The following is a 14,596-nucleotide window of genomic DNA, read 5'->3' on the forward strand; positions in this document are numbered from 1 at the left end:
CTTGTGAACAGTAAAATTCTTGAAGTGGAGTGACCTGAACTCAGTAGAACACCTTTGACATGAGTGTGAACATCAACTTTGTTCCAGATCCCAGCGTCCAACATAACTACTTTCTCTGGTTTTGGCTCTGAAGGAAGAATGGACTGCCATTCAATGACAAAAAATTCAATGAAAATTTTTCCCACTAGATGGCGCTATAAGCGTTGTAACATAAATGAGTTTGGCTCCAAATGACAGATGATGTGCAGTATGATGGCTATGGTGTGAGTTACACATTAAACCAACCAAATTGTGATACTGTGCAATGTGCACGACCTACCTGCTAAAAAATAAAAAAAAAAATAAAAAAAATAAAAAATAAAAAAAAATGTAATTATGACCCTAAGATAAACGATGTTTTCAACTTGCAGCACACAGTTATTTTGAGAATGAAGCAGTACCAGCTGATGTGCAAGTCGATTTTCCATTGCTCATATTCTGAAATTCTGTGTAATTGACAGGTCCTTGGAGAAGGAAATGGGCTTTGTCTGTCCATAGAATGTTCCATGGCCATTCACCATCCACTTCCACACAAGCAAGAAATTCTAGAGAAAACGTTCGTCTCACTTCTGAATTTTGTATAGACAGAAATGCAGGACATTTCTTAACATTTAATGCACTGTACTCACTGTCATGTCCAATGTTTGGACAATTCCTGGTGTACTACATCTTTTCATAACACCACTTCACTACTCCTGCATCATCTACTGATGTCAGATCCTGCCTCTGCCACACTCCACTTAAAACAAACCTGTCTTTTTTTAATTTCATATTTTTTCTCTCCAGGTCCTTGGTAGACAATGGACAAACACCATTTTCCACTTGCTTGAGTGTCTGGTACTTCTGCAGAGCTATTGGCATAGTCACCATCCTTGTACAAACGAGCTTTTCCAGCAACATGTGATCTTGCATAGAGACAGTAATGCTGAGCATTTTCGATGAAAACTGAGGAACAGCTGTGTACCCCGTATCTTACATTTTGCATATTCTGCCACTGACACTGCCATCTAGTGGTAGAATTTTTGTTAATTTTTCTCTCCATAACATTTCGCCCTTCTTCTATAATAAATTCCATTAAAATTTGACATCATTCTGAGCAGTCATTCATTTTCTACAGCTTTTTGAAACTGAAACTTCAATCACAATCACCCTGAACTTTAAATGCACTTGTCTGCCAGTCAGCAACTGCTCTCATTGGTGAGAAGCAATTTATCCTATTTTGTTGCTGTTATTTCATCCTGGGCTTTTCACTGTCTGATCAAGCTATTACAAGACATATCTTAAGTTTAGGCAAACAGGTAGGAAGATTATTATTAACATTATGGAGTCTTAACTTGAGACTCATTATTTTTGGAGACTTCAATATTAATTTTATATTTGGGATTGTTTATTGTTGAAAGGTGGTTTGTTCTCAACCTTTCCAATACTTCTCAGTAATTTCCTCTTTCCTCCCCAAAGAAACAGTATTAAGTTTCAAAAGCTAGGATTGCTGTGTTCTATTTTAAATGTTTCAATTAACTGCATCAGGAATTTTACCTCCTGAAGGCAGTTATGGGCCAGCCATTCTGCTTCCTTGTAATGTAACCTTTTCTCTACCAAATTATCCATTTGAGACTAATAGTCATGTAAACATTAAGTTAGTGGGAAAGCTAGATGGGCCATTCACAGCAAGAAGTTTTGTGTATAGCAATGTTGAATTATACATATTGTGAAGTTGTGCCCAGTGAATTTTTTTATTAGTGCTAAGACTATTGGTACAACTGAAACTTTGATTGCATGATAATTTTATGGCAAATACAACACAGATAAGGAATACTTGCTTTTAGGGAATATTTGCTTTTACTGTGCCATTTTGCTTTTCCAATTCTGTACAGCCAAACTGATTTAGGTTTTTCTAAGCCATTTCAGGCAATGGTTCCTTCATCAAAGCCACAGCTGACCACTTGTCCTACCTCATAAAAGCATACTATGAGGGTGTGCTGAAAAGTAATTCATCTGATTTTTTTTATTCTGTTCTCAAAATTGGGTGAGTTATTACATGTCATGCATATTACTCTGTCTACTTTTCCTCTTTGCTGACACAAGTTGTAACCCTCTGCCACTAGAGGGCTCCAAATTGTTGCGTGTAACATGGTGATGTGTAATGTAACTATGTTGGTGCCTGAGGAACAATATGCTATAATCAAGTTTCTAACTGCACAGAATGTGCCTGCAACCAAGATCCACAGAAGAATAAATGCTGTGTATGGTGATAATTGCATCAACATCAGTAATGTATGATGTTGTGACAGGTGATGAAAGCTGGGTCACATTTTGATCCCAAAACAAAATAACATCAATAGACTTCTGCCACAAAGGCTGTACTTACACATTTATCAGCAATGGATATTTCTGCTTCCTATCTATGTTAGGTGGGATCCACATTTGAACTTGAGCTTTGAATCCTCCTGGTACCTCAACCTGTAAGTGACGCACTGATGGCAGTGATTTGTGTTGCAGCAGTTTCCGTATTTCTTCATTACTTTCCCATACCATGACCTTCTTGTTGTCCTTAAAGGTGAAAAAAATACATTATATTAAGCTCAGATATTGTGTTTTTGAAGAAATAATACTCCACTTAAAATCATGCAGATCATGGAATTCAGTAATTACATACTTTGGTTAAAATAAATAACATAAACATGTTATACATCAATGATGTAACCTGCCATTGTAGATAGCAACCTTAAGTATTAAGTTCCAGTGTGAAGATGCAGAAAATATGACTGTAATGTGGAATGTTGGGCAAAGTCTGACAGAGGGATCAGCTACATTGTCGATTTCAGGTGCTATTCACACACCTGTCACACTTCAGCATCATAAAATTTCTATCAGCACTGTTGGGGTCCATGTTAACTTGCAACAATTCTTATTTAGTCATACAGTGCTTCACACCAAACACATTTCACAAACAAAAAGAAAATCTTAAACTGGCTGGAACATGTCAACTTGAGCTCTATAAATATAATGTGGCCTCTTATTTTAGCTGTATAAATATTTGCACATACCTTTAGACATACTGAAAATGCATACAAAAACATTCAATAAAAGAAACTAAAAGGAAATGCACAGAACTTAAACTATTGCAGGAAAGACAACTAAACTAAACGTATCAGATACTTCACATGGACATCTTGATATTCTCGTAGTGTAAAAGTGCAAAAATGCATCACTGCCACACAGCTCCACATACAGTGTGGACCATCCAGGATGCTCTGGCACTTAAACCTTATTCACCAACAGGCTCCTGTGTGGGTCAGATGTCATGGTGATGGCAACACTATCAGTTGCAGTGCAGGTATATCCACAAGTTGTGAGGCAGGATTGGTTGGTGTCTGGGAGTTATGATCCAGTGGCTGTACTGTGATGTGTTGATGAGGTATCCAGTACCACTAAGCACATAATTCATGCCAGTTTGTCAAGTCTGATGGATACTTTCAAAGGAGTTCCATCGTATAGGATGTCCATGGTGTGAACCCCTCTACTCAACACTGGGGAAGGGCTGGTGTATGGTGGCTGTAGTGGCAATCTGACTTGAATCTGTACACAGCACCACATGCAAACAGCTGTGTAAGTCTTTGTGCACATGGTGATAAGGAGCAGGCCATGGATATTTGTGCAGTGGTGTTTTAACTGTTGCACTAACTGGAAGTTCCACCATGTCAGATAGCGGTGCTGGCAAAAAGCAATCTGCTGGACTGTGTAGAGGCTAACTATAAGCAATTTTGGCCATCAATATCAAGTTTGTCAGCCATTCAGAGGCCTAAGAGGACTAAATGAAGTTCCTCCATCCACTTTTCTTGGTGACACATTAGTGATACCTTCAAGGGTCTTTGCCACCATTCTACCATATTAGTGGGGTGACAGCCAGTCATATGGTGCTGCAAAAGCTACAGATTTTGGCTATCTCATGGAACAAGTGGCTTCAGATTGGCAACTTTGATCAGTTATAACTTGGAGAGGGTAGCCAAAATGTGCAATCCATGTTCACATAAATATTTTCTCATAGTTTCTGCTGAGATGTCAGCAATCAGGGTTGCCTCTCCGTACCATGTGTACCTATCTGTGGCCATGAACATGTATCTGTTATACATCCAATGGTGGAAGAGGGCCAACGAAATCGCTGTGAACATGGACAACTAGCTGGTGCACCTTGGAAGTTACCAACATCAGCATGTAAGTGGTGACACAATTTGCTCTGTTGCCACAGTATGCTGAAATGTGCCCACATGCATGCGTCTTCCTTCAGGGAAGGCCACACAAAGTGGTCCATAAAAAAATCTGACCATAGCATTGTCCCCTGATGAGAGCCACAGATGCAGTTGAAGGCTGTCTTGCGCCACTTCTGTGAAATATATGGGCCATTAGGAAGCAGTTTGGATCTGAGGACGGATGTGGTCTGTGTCCGAATGTTCAGTCTTTGTAGGTGACAATTTCGGAAGTCTGTTCCAGCTCGCAGGAGTCATCCGTTCGCTGCCAGGTGTCAACTTCAGCTCTGGGGGTCGGCTCAAGTTTGGTCAGCACCATGTCTGACTAACTACAGCGAGAACTTCCAGCAGGACCAGCCGCAGCGCGGTCTTGGTCACAGGTGCCGCCAGGGACTGACTTCCGGACCTCACGGCAACCCGGCCCCACAGCGCGTGGTTCGTCCATGACAGGACCTTGCGCACATATCGACTGACGGCTTCCCAGCCGCCAGTGCAGCAGGCATCAGCAGTTGGCCCCATGGTGTGTGGACGAGTTCATCTCAACCACAGGGCATCCTGGCTTCAGCGGAGCACTGGTGGCCTGAGGCTGCTGAGTGGGATCAGTGGCACGCGTTGCACGCATTGTCGGAGAATCTACACAGCAACAGCCAGGCGGAGAGATCCGCAGGGCTGGGCAGTGACAATGAGGGGGAAATTGTAAAGAAAGTTCAATAAATAATTGTAAAACTCCATTCCATCTCAGTCTTTGGTGCTGCCACTGTGTCGGCTGCTAACAAGTGGAGAGAAGCCGTAACAAGTGATGCAGAAGTCGTAACAAGTGCCTCCTGTGTAACAGTAGTCTACAGTCTCCACCACACTACAAATATGAGAAAAGTAGTCAGTCACTAAATTTTCAGTACCTTTAATATGTTGAATGTCTGAAATAAACTGGCTTACAAGCTTAGTATGTTGACACTAAGTGAGCACTCACCACTGAAGTTCTTGAATGCCAAAGTAACGGATTTATGATCTGTAAAAACAGTCACTGGTCGAGCTTCTATTTGATGTCTGAAGTATCTGACTGCCTTGTAGATTACTAACAGCTCTCTACTTCATGCACACCACTTCTATTAAGCTTGGCAAAAAGTTTTAGAGAACAGTTTTAGTGGCTACCAGCATTGTTCTACGTGTTGGTGGAGTTCTGCTCCGATTATGACTGACTTGCTTAGATGGCTATAGCCTGGTGTGCATGAGACAACAGGTGAGCAAGTAACACTGCTTGACTGAAGCTCACATGGAGGTCATGGGATGCCTTGTCCATTTTGTGTGTCCACTTAACAGGTCTATGTACAGTGGCGTCACAACCCTTGAGAGAATCTGTGAGCAGTGTCTGTACAACCACCATTGCAGGGAGGTAATGGCGGCAACAATATTCCATACCCAGGAATGATTTCAGTTGCTGGTAATCTGCTAGATTTGGCAGAGACTTTAGTGCTTCAATCTTCTCTGCCAACAGGCAGATGCTGTCAGCTGAAACAGTACGGCCTAGGAAGGTGACTTGAGTCGTCCCAATAATGCATTTGTTTTCATGTAATACTTTTCCATGGTCAAACAGTCCAGTCGCTACTGGTATCTTGTTCTATGTCTCTTTACAATCAAGAACACTAAAATCCTTTGCACCAACAGGTGTGCATGTGAAGTCCCCTACATTGGAGACCAGATACTGGTCTGGTATCATTCTTGCATTTAAGGTCTGGTAATCACCAAACCACATGAGCTACCTCTCTTATGGAAAAGGTGTAGGGACAAAGGCAAGTGCTGTCAGACCAATAAATGATTTCAGTCTGCAACATTTCCTCAAAAATTGCCTTTGTCTCTGTTAAGCACTCAGGTGCAATTCTGTGAGCACATAGTGAGACGGGTTGTCCGAGTGTAGTTCTATTGTGTTGACATCATTACAGAGAATGTATACCTGCATTTTCTTGATGCCATAGTTGTGTGGTTCTCAGAAGGCCGCCCTTTTCAACTGAACTCAGTAGTCATGTACCTTGCAGGTCAACTGCTAGAACAAAGTTTGTGAGGAAGTCAGTACTGAAAGTAGGTTGAGAGATATCACTAAGTACAAATACCTAGAGAAACAAGTGAAATATTTGTATCCATAGGTGTTGATTACGGAGTTGTTGACTGCCTTCAACCATATTTGTATATCCGGTTTGTTGTCTGGCACATTGCTGACAGGCAGTGTGTTGACATCAGAGCTAGTGTCTACAACGAACATCGTTCCTGCATGCCTGTTTGCCACATACAATCTTCCTGGCGTTGTTGAATGTGCATGTCGAGGTGGCTGCTGCTGACAGTGGGTAGACACTATACTGCTACTGTGGATGCACTGGTTATGTGAGTAACTGCATGGTGAAGTACACTTTATTGAGTGTTGGCCAACATGCTTGTTGCAACAGCAAACACTATGGGAGCTCTTCCATGGTCCTGAGTTCAACTGCTACAGCCATGTCATTGCTACTGCGTGCACATCAGTGTTTCCAAAGCTTCCACTGTGGTTTTTAAGCTTCAGATTTCATTGGAAATGCTCAACAGGTATTGTGATGTGATAGCTGCAGAATCTGGAGTCATTGTCTCAGTTAAGCCTGGCCAGCAGTGGTCCACCAATGTTATGGCAATTGTTGCAGATGCCTTAAGTGTTTTGTAGACCCTATCAGCAACTTGCAGTAATTTTTGTGTGACTTATCATTGTATACCACCAATGCCATCCATACTTGTGTCAGCAGTTGTTGCTGCCAACTGTGTAGTAACAAATCACTGGGCACTGTGGGGCTGATCTCCAAATTACAAAGATCTCACCAGAACTCTGATGGGGCGTGTCACCCTGTTTCTCCTGGTGTAGTACTTGCCATACACTGAGATAGGTGGAATTTGTATAGTGGGATATGAGCTCATCTTTCAGTTTGTTGTAATCTCCACATGGTGGCAAGTGCACTGTAATGTCTGGCACCATTGTTGGCACCACTGTTGTGGTTGGTTGGTCGGTTGGGTTAAAAGAGGGGGGAGGGACCAAACTATGAGGTCATTGGTCCCTTGTTCAGAAGGAAACAATGCCACAAGGGTGAGAATAAGACAATGAGACTTACAACACAAAACAGAATGAAAGGAAAAACCCAACACTGACTGAAGGGCAACAAACACTTAAATGGACAAAAGGAGACAAGAAAACCACAAAGACACAAGAAATAGGTATAAGAGGTTAAAACAAGAAAGCAGATTACCATGGCTGGCTGACAATGAGGATAAAAAGGCAAAGCCAGCCACTCTGCAACACATTAAAACCTCCACCCTGAAAGCACTAGGGTTGAGGACCCTCAGGGACAAAGCATATGTGCTAAAACTTAGAGCATGTGATAAAATTCACCCTCACAAATAAAATGTAAAACTAAAGCTGCGGTTGCAGCATTGTCACCCAACACCGAATGTAGGGTGCCGGGAAAGTTAAATGTCCACCGCAGAGTGGCTAAAAGTGGGCAGTCCAGCAAGAGATGGACGATAATCATTCGTGAGCCACAGTGACACCAAGGTGGGTCCACGCAACATAGGAGGTAACCATGTGTCAACCACATATGGCCAGTGCGGAGGTGACAGAGAACCACAAAGTCCCTGTGAGAGGTGCACACAGAGGTCTTCCACACATTCATAGTTTACCTAATGACAGCTTGTTGTGCGTACTGAGGTTATGCCATTCCATCTCCCAAAGCCACAAAACATTGCGGCATAATACTGAACGCAGGTCAGTTTCAGAGACTCCATAAGCAGTTTCCGCATGGCCTGTTTGACTAGCCTGTCGGAAAGTTCGTTGCCTGCAATTCTGATGTGACCTGGGGTCCAGATAAGCACCACTGAATGACTGGACCATTCCAGGGCATAGATGGACTCCTGGATGGTCACTACCAAAGGATGACAAGGGTAGCACTGATCGATAGTTTGTAGGCTCCTCAAAGAGTCAGTACACAGGAGAAATGAATCACCTCAGCATGAGTGGATGTGCTCAAGAGCCCAAGATATGGCCACCAGCTGTGCAGTGAAAAGACTGCAGCCATCTGGCAATGAGTGCTGATCTTTTATGTCCTCCATGAAGATAGGCAAAGCCAATGTGACCATCAGCCATCGAGCCATTGGTGTAAACCACTTCATGGCCCCGGTAAATGTTGACAATCGAGAGGAAGTGACAGTGGAGAGGCTGGCTGGAGTAGTGGTTCTATGTGCTACAGTCTGGAACCGCGTGACTGCTACGGTCGCAGGTTCAAATCCTGCCTTGGCCATGGATGTGTGTGATGTTCTTAGGTTAGTTAGGTTTGAGTAGTTCTAAATTCTAGGGGACTGATGACCTCAGATGTTAAGTCCCATAGTGCTCAGAGCCATTTTTTTGACAGTGGAGAGTCGCAGGGTTAACTGAGTCCTTAGGGCCATGTGGAAGGCCCAGGCAAAGCCGTGGTCTAGGTGTACACCATGGAGGTGTTTGTGAATGAACCTTGAGTATAGGTGGTAAAGGCAAGGACTCCCGTTCAGAGAGAAGGGATCGCACACAAACTGCAATTGCAAGCCCTGACCTGGGCTGCCAATGATGGAGATGAACCACTGTAATTCAGATGCGCAGGAGAATGATGAACATGTGCAACGTAACTGGAGAGCAATTGTGCATGCCTAACCTGCAATGGAAGGACTCCGGCCTCCACCAGGATGCTGGTCACTGGACTCGGTCCTAAAAGCTCCTGTTGCTAGGTGAAGCCACAGTGGTACACTGGGTTGAGTAAAACCAATGCTGAGGGTGCCGCTGAACCATAAACCACACTCCCATAGTCAAGGCGGAATTGAACAAGGGCTCTGTAGAGCTGCAGCAGCATACAGCAATCTGCATGTTGCTCAGGCAGGAGGGCATTGAGGTGCTGCCAGCACTTCCACTTAAGCTGTCGGAGATGGGGAAACCTAGTCAATTGGGCATCAAAAACCAGTCGTAAGAATCAATATGTCTCCATTATGGTGAGTGGATCATCATTAAGGTAAAATTCTGGTTCCGGATGAATGGTATGATGCCAACAGAAGTGTATAACACACAACTTTGCAACCAAAAACTGGAAACCATGGGCTAGAGCCCAGGACTGCCTAGTGGACGAATCCCTGTAGGTGCTGCTTAGCAACACCAGTACTGGTGGAGCAGTTCGAAATGCAGAAGTTGTCTGCATACAGAGGAGGTGTGACGGATGGGCCTACAGCTGCTGCTAGACTGTTAATGGCCACTAAAAATAGAGATACACTCAATACGGAGCCCTGTGGGACCCCATTCTCCTGGATATGGTGGGAACTATGGGAGATACCAAGCTGGACATGAAAAGTATGAAGCGACAGGAAATTTTGGATAAAAATTAGGAGCAAGCCTCAGGGAGCCCACTCGTATAATGTGGCAAGGATATGATGTTGCCAGGCGCTTTTCATAAATCAAAAAAAGATGACAACCAGGTGTTGGTGTCTGGAAAAGGCTGTTTGGATGGCAGACTCGAGGGACACAAGATTATCAGTGGTAGAGCAACCATGGCAGAAGCTGCCCTGACATGGAGACAGCAGGCCACATGGCTCCAGGACCCAACCCAACTGCTGACACACCATATGTTCCAGCAGCTTACAAAGAACATTGGTGAGGCTGATGAGCCAATAGCTATCCACATCAAGTGGGTTTTTACCGGGTTTAAGCAGCAGAATGATGGTGCTTTCCCGCCACTGTGATGGAAAGATGCCATTGCGCCAGATCCAATTGAAGATTGTGAGGAGATGTTGCTTGTAGTCAGATGAGAGATGTTTAATCATCTGACTGTGGATCTGATCTGGCCCAGTAGCTGTGTCGGAGCAATGCGCAAGGGCACTAAGGAGCTCCCACTCTGTAAATAGGGCGTTATAGGGTTCACAGTGGCATGTAGCGAATGAGAGGACTTTCCTTTCCATTGAGGGTGCAAAAGGCTAGGGGGCAGTTCTCCGATGCAGAAGCTTGAGTGTAGTGGTCAGCAAAGTGATCAGCAATCATGTTTGCGTCAGTAGATAACATGCCAATGATGTTAATGCCAGGGACACTGTTGGGTTCTGCTGCTCAAAAAGACATCTGCTCTTACTCAAAAAGACATCTGATTCTCGTCCAGACTTGGGAAGGTGACGTATGGTACCCAATGGTGGAGACATATCTCTCCCAACACTCCTGCCTCCATCTTCTGATAAGCTGGAAAATGCGGGCAGGGAGCCACTTAAAGGCTATGACGTGATCCAAGGAAGTGTGCCACTTATGCCACTGTAGAGCTCGCCAACACTCCTTAATTGCCTCAGCAACTTCTGGCGACCAGCAAGGGACCACCTTTCGCCGGGGTCACCCTAAAGAGTGAGAGATCGCATTTTCTGCTGCAGTAACGATTGTTGTAGTCACCTGCTCAACCACCACATCGGAGGTGAAAGTTTCCCCATCTGCCTTGTTTTAAGCCCATCTGGACAGGCATCCATGGGCCTGATGCCGGGGCAGCGACAGGAGGATGGGGAAGTGGTCACTACCACATAGTTTGTCACGTGTTCTCCAGTGGACAGATGGGAGAAGTCCTGGGCTGCAAATGGACAAATCAATGACTAAGTAACAACCACGAGCCACACTGAAATGTGTGGTGGCCCCAATATTTAAAAGGCAGAGGTAGAAGTGAGATAGTAAAGTTTCGACTTCTCGACGAGTAAGCACGGTGTCAACCCACAGGGGGTTATGGGCTTGAAGAGGGGTTTGAAGGGGCACAGTTTCACTACAGAGTGAGTTTAGGACATAAATGTAAAACTCCACCTAACACTCGATTATAGTCTCCTGTAATATCCCTTATAGCCGTGGAGGGCAGGGGTCGGTATTGCCAGGAACCAGGTTTCTTGGAGGCTAATGTAGAAAGTAGATATAAAGCTTAACAGTTGCCATAGCTCAGCCAGGTGGTGGAGAAAACTGCCACAATTTCACTGGAGGATGACGTCATCATGAGACTGAGAAGGAATGGAACATTCAAGCAGTTTATGCCTCAGGGTCATTTGGTGCCACTGACTTATTGCCTGAGCAGGCTATATCCATTGCATCTGAGGGTCTTGCGAGATCTAGGACCTCAGTGCACACTAGAATCTCCACCTTATACCCAGACGTAGAGCTTGTAAGTAGCGGTGGTGTGGGTGCCACTGAAATTTCCTTGGTCTTAGGGGTCTTCTTTTTGGACTTTTCTCGCTGCACCAGGACTGGGGATGATCTCGAAGTCCTACAACCAGCTGTTTTTGGGCACTTCAGCCACTGGTGGACATCTTCTTTCCCATTAGCAGAAACCTGGGAAAGGAGTGACCCAAGGACCTATTCCTGGTGAGAGGAGCCAAAGATGACTTACACTTCTTTGACTGAGAAGTGGGAACTGGTGTCCCTGATGGTTCGGTGGCGGGGGGTGGGAGGGGGGGGGGGGGATGGCAGTGCTCCTGAGGTAGGTGGTGTGGGAGCAACATAGAGGGTAAGTGCCCCTCACCATCAAGGGGGCTTTGAGAGCTGACTGTGATGAGGCAACAACCGTTCTCGCAGTGGCGGTGTACGAGCAGGTCATAGCTACAGGATGTAGGCACTCATATTTTCTCTTACCCTCAGTGTAGGTCAGCTGGCCCGGCCCTTGTTTTCCATGATTTTCCTCTCTTCCTGTAAAATCCTGCAGTCTGGTGAGCAAAGTGGAATGATGCTCTCTGCAGTTGACACAGATGAGAGGTGGGGCACATGGATTATTGGTATGTGGTGGACGTTCATAGTCTCAACATATGACACTGGAAGTACAGCGGGAAGACATATCGCTGAACTTCCTGCACTTAAAGCTTCACATCGGGGAAGGGATATATGGCTTGACATCACAGTGGTAAATGATCACCTTGACCTTCTCAGATAAGGTGTCACCCTCAAAAGCCAAGATGAAGGCACCGGTGGCAACCTGATTATCCCTTGGACCCCGATGGATGCTGTAACATTACAGGACATATTGGGACATATTGAAGTATTCAATACTGTAGACTTTTAGGGGATGTCGATACAGATATGCAAAATGTAAAGGGAAACTTTGGTGATGTTTAAATATTGTACTGTGTCAATATTAGGACATTTTGCACAGAAAGAACAAAAACAGAATTAATGTAAATATATATTAGTGTTAGTAACCTATTTTCATTCAATTTTGTAATTATATTTCATTTTGTAAAAGAAAGACTCACTGTTTGCTGTAGCTCTGATTAATTGTATAAATTATCAGTTTTGAGCTAAATTATTTCGTATAATATGGACAAGATACTTTTAAAAACTCACGAGCTAAAGAGAAAGTCTGTATATGAACGTTTAATGCACACTTCTGGAACTTTCTATGGAGAAATTCTATATTATGATTGCAAAAATACGAAAACTTGTGAAAACTGTTTCATAACCTAATTTCGAAAGACGATTTGTATCAAGAAATATTGCTAAAAAGATTTATTTACGTTTTGAAACACGATTTAAATCATTTTACATATAAATAGTTGTTCTAAATCACTCAAGAAATATCCAGAATCAAATGTCAAGATATTTCTGGAAACATCGGTACAAATCTGGTGAAGGTTATCCAGAAGCTGGTAGAAAAATGTTATAAAATCTATTTGGAAATTATGCTTGTAAGAATTTATATGTACTGATCCTTTTACTTACTTTAATCTGTACTAAAATTCTGTAATGTCTAATTTAGTTTTAAGTCGTGAATTGCTATCGTATTGTAAACAAAACATTGTTAAAGACTCTCATTGTTTGGAAAGATATTAATACACCTAGGAGTTGTCAGTGGCCAGTTTGGATATGCAGTGCGGTTAGCTCGGAGAGTCAGTTGTTGAGTCTGTGAAGTCTGTCAGTTCTGTTTGTAAATAAACGTCTGTAATGAAGAATTACTTGTTGTCGTCAATATGAACTCAAGACCTTTTGCACGAAGCAGATACCTCCTAATGCAACGTTTTAATTTGGTGTTGAGGAGCTGAAATGTTATAATTTGGTGCAGAAAGTCCTGGGACGTTATAATTTGGATGAGGAAGCTGGGATGTTATAACGCGTTACACGAAATGAACACCTCACCCTTCTAAATTGGTGCGCAGCTCATCATCAGACTGCAAAAGAAGGTCCCTGTGGAAGATAACACCCTGTACCATATTTAAGCTCTTATGTGGCTTGATGGTAACAGAAACATCTCCCAACTTGTTACAAGTGAGTAAAGTCCGTGACTGGGCAGAGGATACTGTTTTTCTCAAGAGTGACCCAGAGTGCATTTTCGACAAGCTCTCCACCTCCCCAAACTTGTCCTTTACAAAAAACTGTGGCTTCATCAAAACAAAGGAGTCCCCATCAGTTCTCATACATGTGAGGTACTGAGGTGAACAAGGTTCGCTGCCATCCTTAGACTGTTGTTCGTGACATGGTGTGGCCAGGAAGGAGAACGATTTAGGATCATAATTCCACGCATTGTACTGAGACTTGGAATGCTTAGAGACTGCTGGTGTTAGATCACCAACAAGTGATGACATGGTATGCTTCATCACGCATCATCTGCCCTGATGCCACACACTCCAACCAGGGGCCCTCCCCATGGTTGCCATCCGGGGCTGCAGCAAAGGGTACCTGGCAGGATGGCCATTGCTGGGAGTCCCAATGCCCCAGGGTGATGGGAATCTACTCCTTGGCATACATGGGGAGTTAACAGCGCAGATATCAGCAGAGTGACCCCTGTGTTGTCAGGGGGCTACAACCAACAGGGTACATGGAAGGTCTACCACAATGGACTGGCAATTGTGCTGAATATGAGGTGCAAAGAATTCCATGGTCATTGTTGGCACAGAAAACGACACTGCACAGTGGGTGGAGGATAATTCACCCAGATAGATGTCCTCACTCAAGAGATGGAGAATGAGCAGGACTACAATGCATCGACAAGGAAGTGGGCTAAATATCTCAATGCACGATGGACACTATGCATCATGTAAGGCGCCCTTCCCCAGTTGGCTCACTGTTTGGGAAAGTTTTGAAAAATGGAGGTCAAACCCTACAGGGGACCATTACATAAAGGTCGAAAGGTGTGAGATTCCTTTTAGTCAGCTCTTATGACAAGCAGGAATACCTTGGGTCTATTCTAACTCTCAGACCTGCAAGGGGACTACTCTTGTGTTTGCTGGTCCAAATTACTTGTCATGAAGTTGCGTTGTTCATGGTTATTTATCATACGTTGCAACCCAAA

General features: G+C 43.9%; 1 protein-coding gene across 1 annotated transcript in view; it reads right to left on the reverse strand.

Annotated features, from left to right (window-relative positions):
- LOC126272087 (venom dipeptidyl peptidase 4-like) overlaps positions 1-14,596 on the reverse strand; it is a 1,105,720-nt gene that overhangs the window by 7,416 nt on the left and 1,083,708 nt on the right. The window contains exon 12 of the mRNA XM_049974650.1: positions 2,408-2,589. Within this exon, the coding sequence (XP_049830607.1) occupies positions 2,408-2,589 (182 nt within the window). The remainder of the gene's footprint in view (positions 1-2,407; positions 2,590-14,596) is intronic.

This window comes from Schistocerca gregaria, chromosome 5 (genome assembly GCF_023897955.1).
Source record: "Schistocerca gregaria isolate iqSchGreg1 chromosome 5, iqSchGreg1.2, whole genome shotgun sequence".
NCBI classification, from domain to species: domain Eukaryota; kingdom Metazoa; phylum Arthropoda; class Insecta; order Orthoptera; family Acrididae; genus Schistocerca; species Schistocerca gregaria.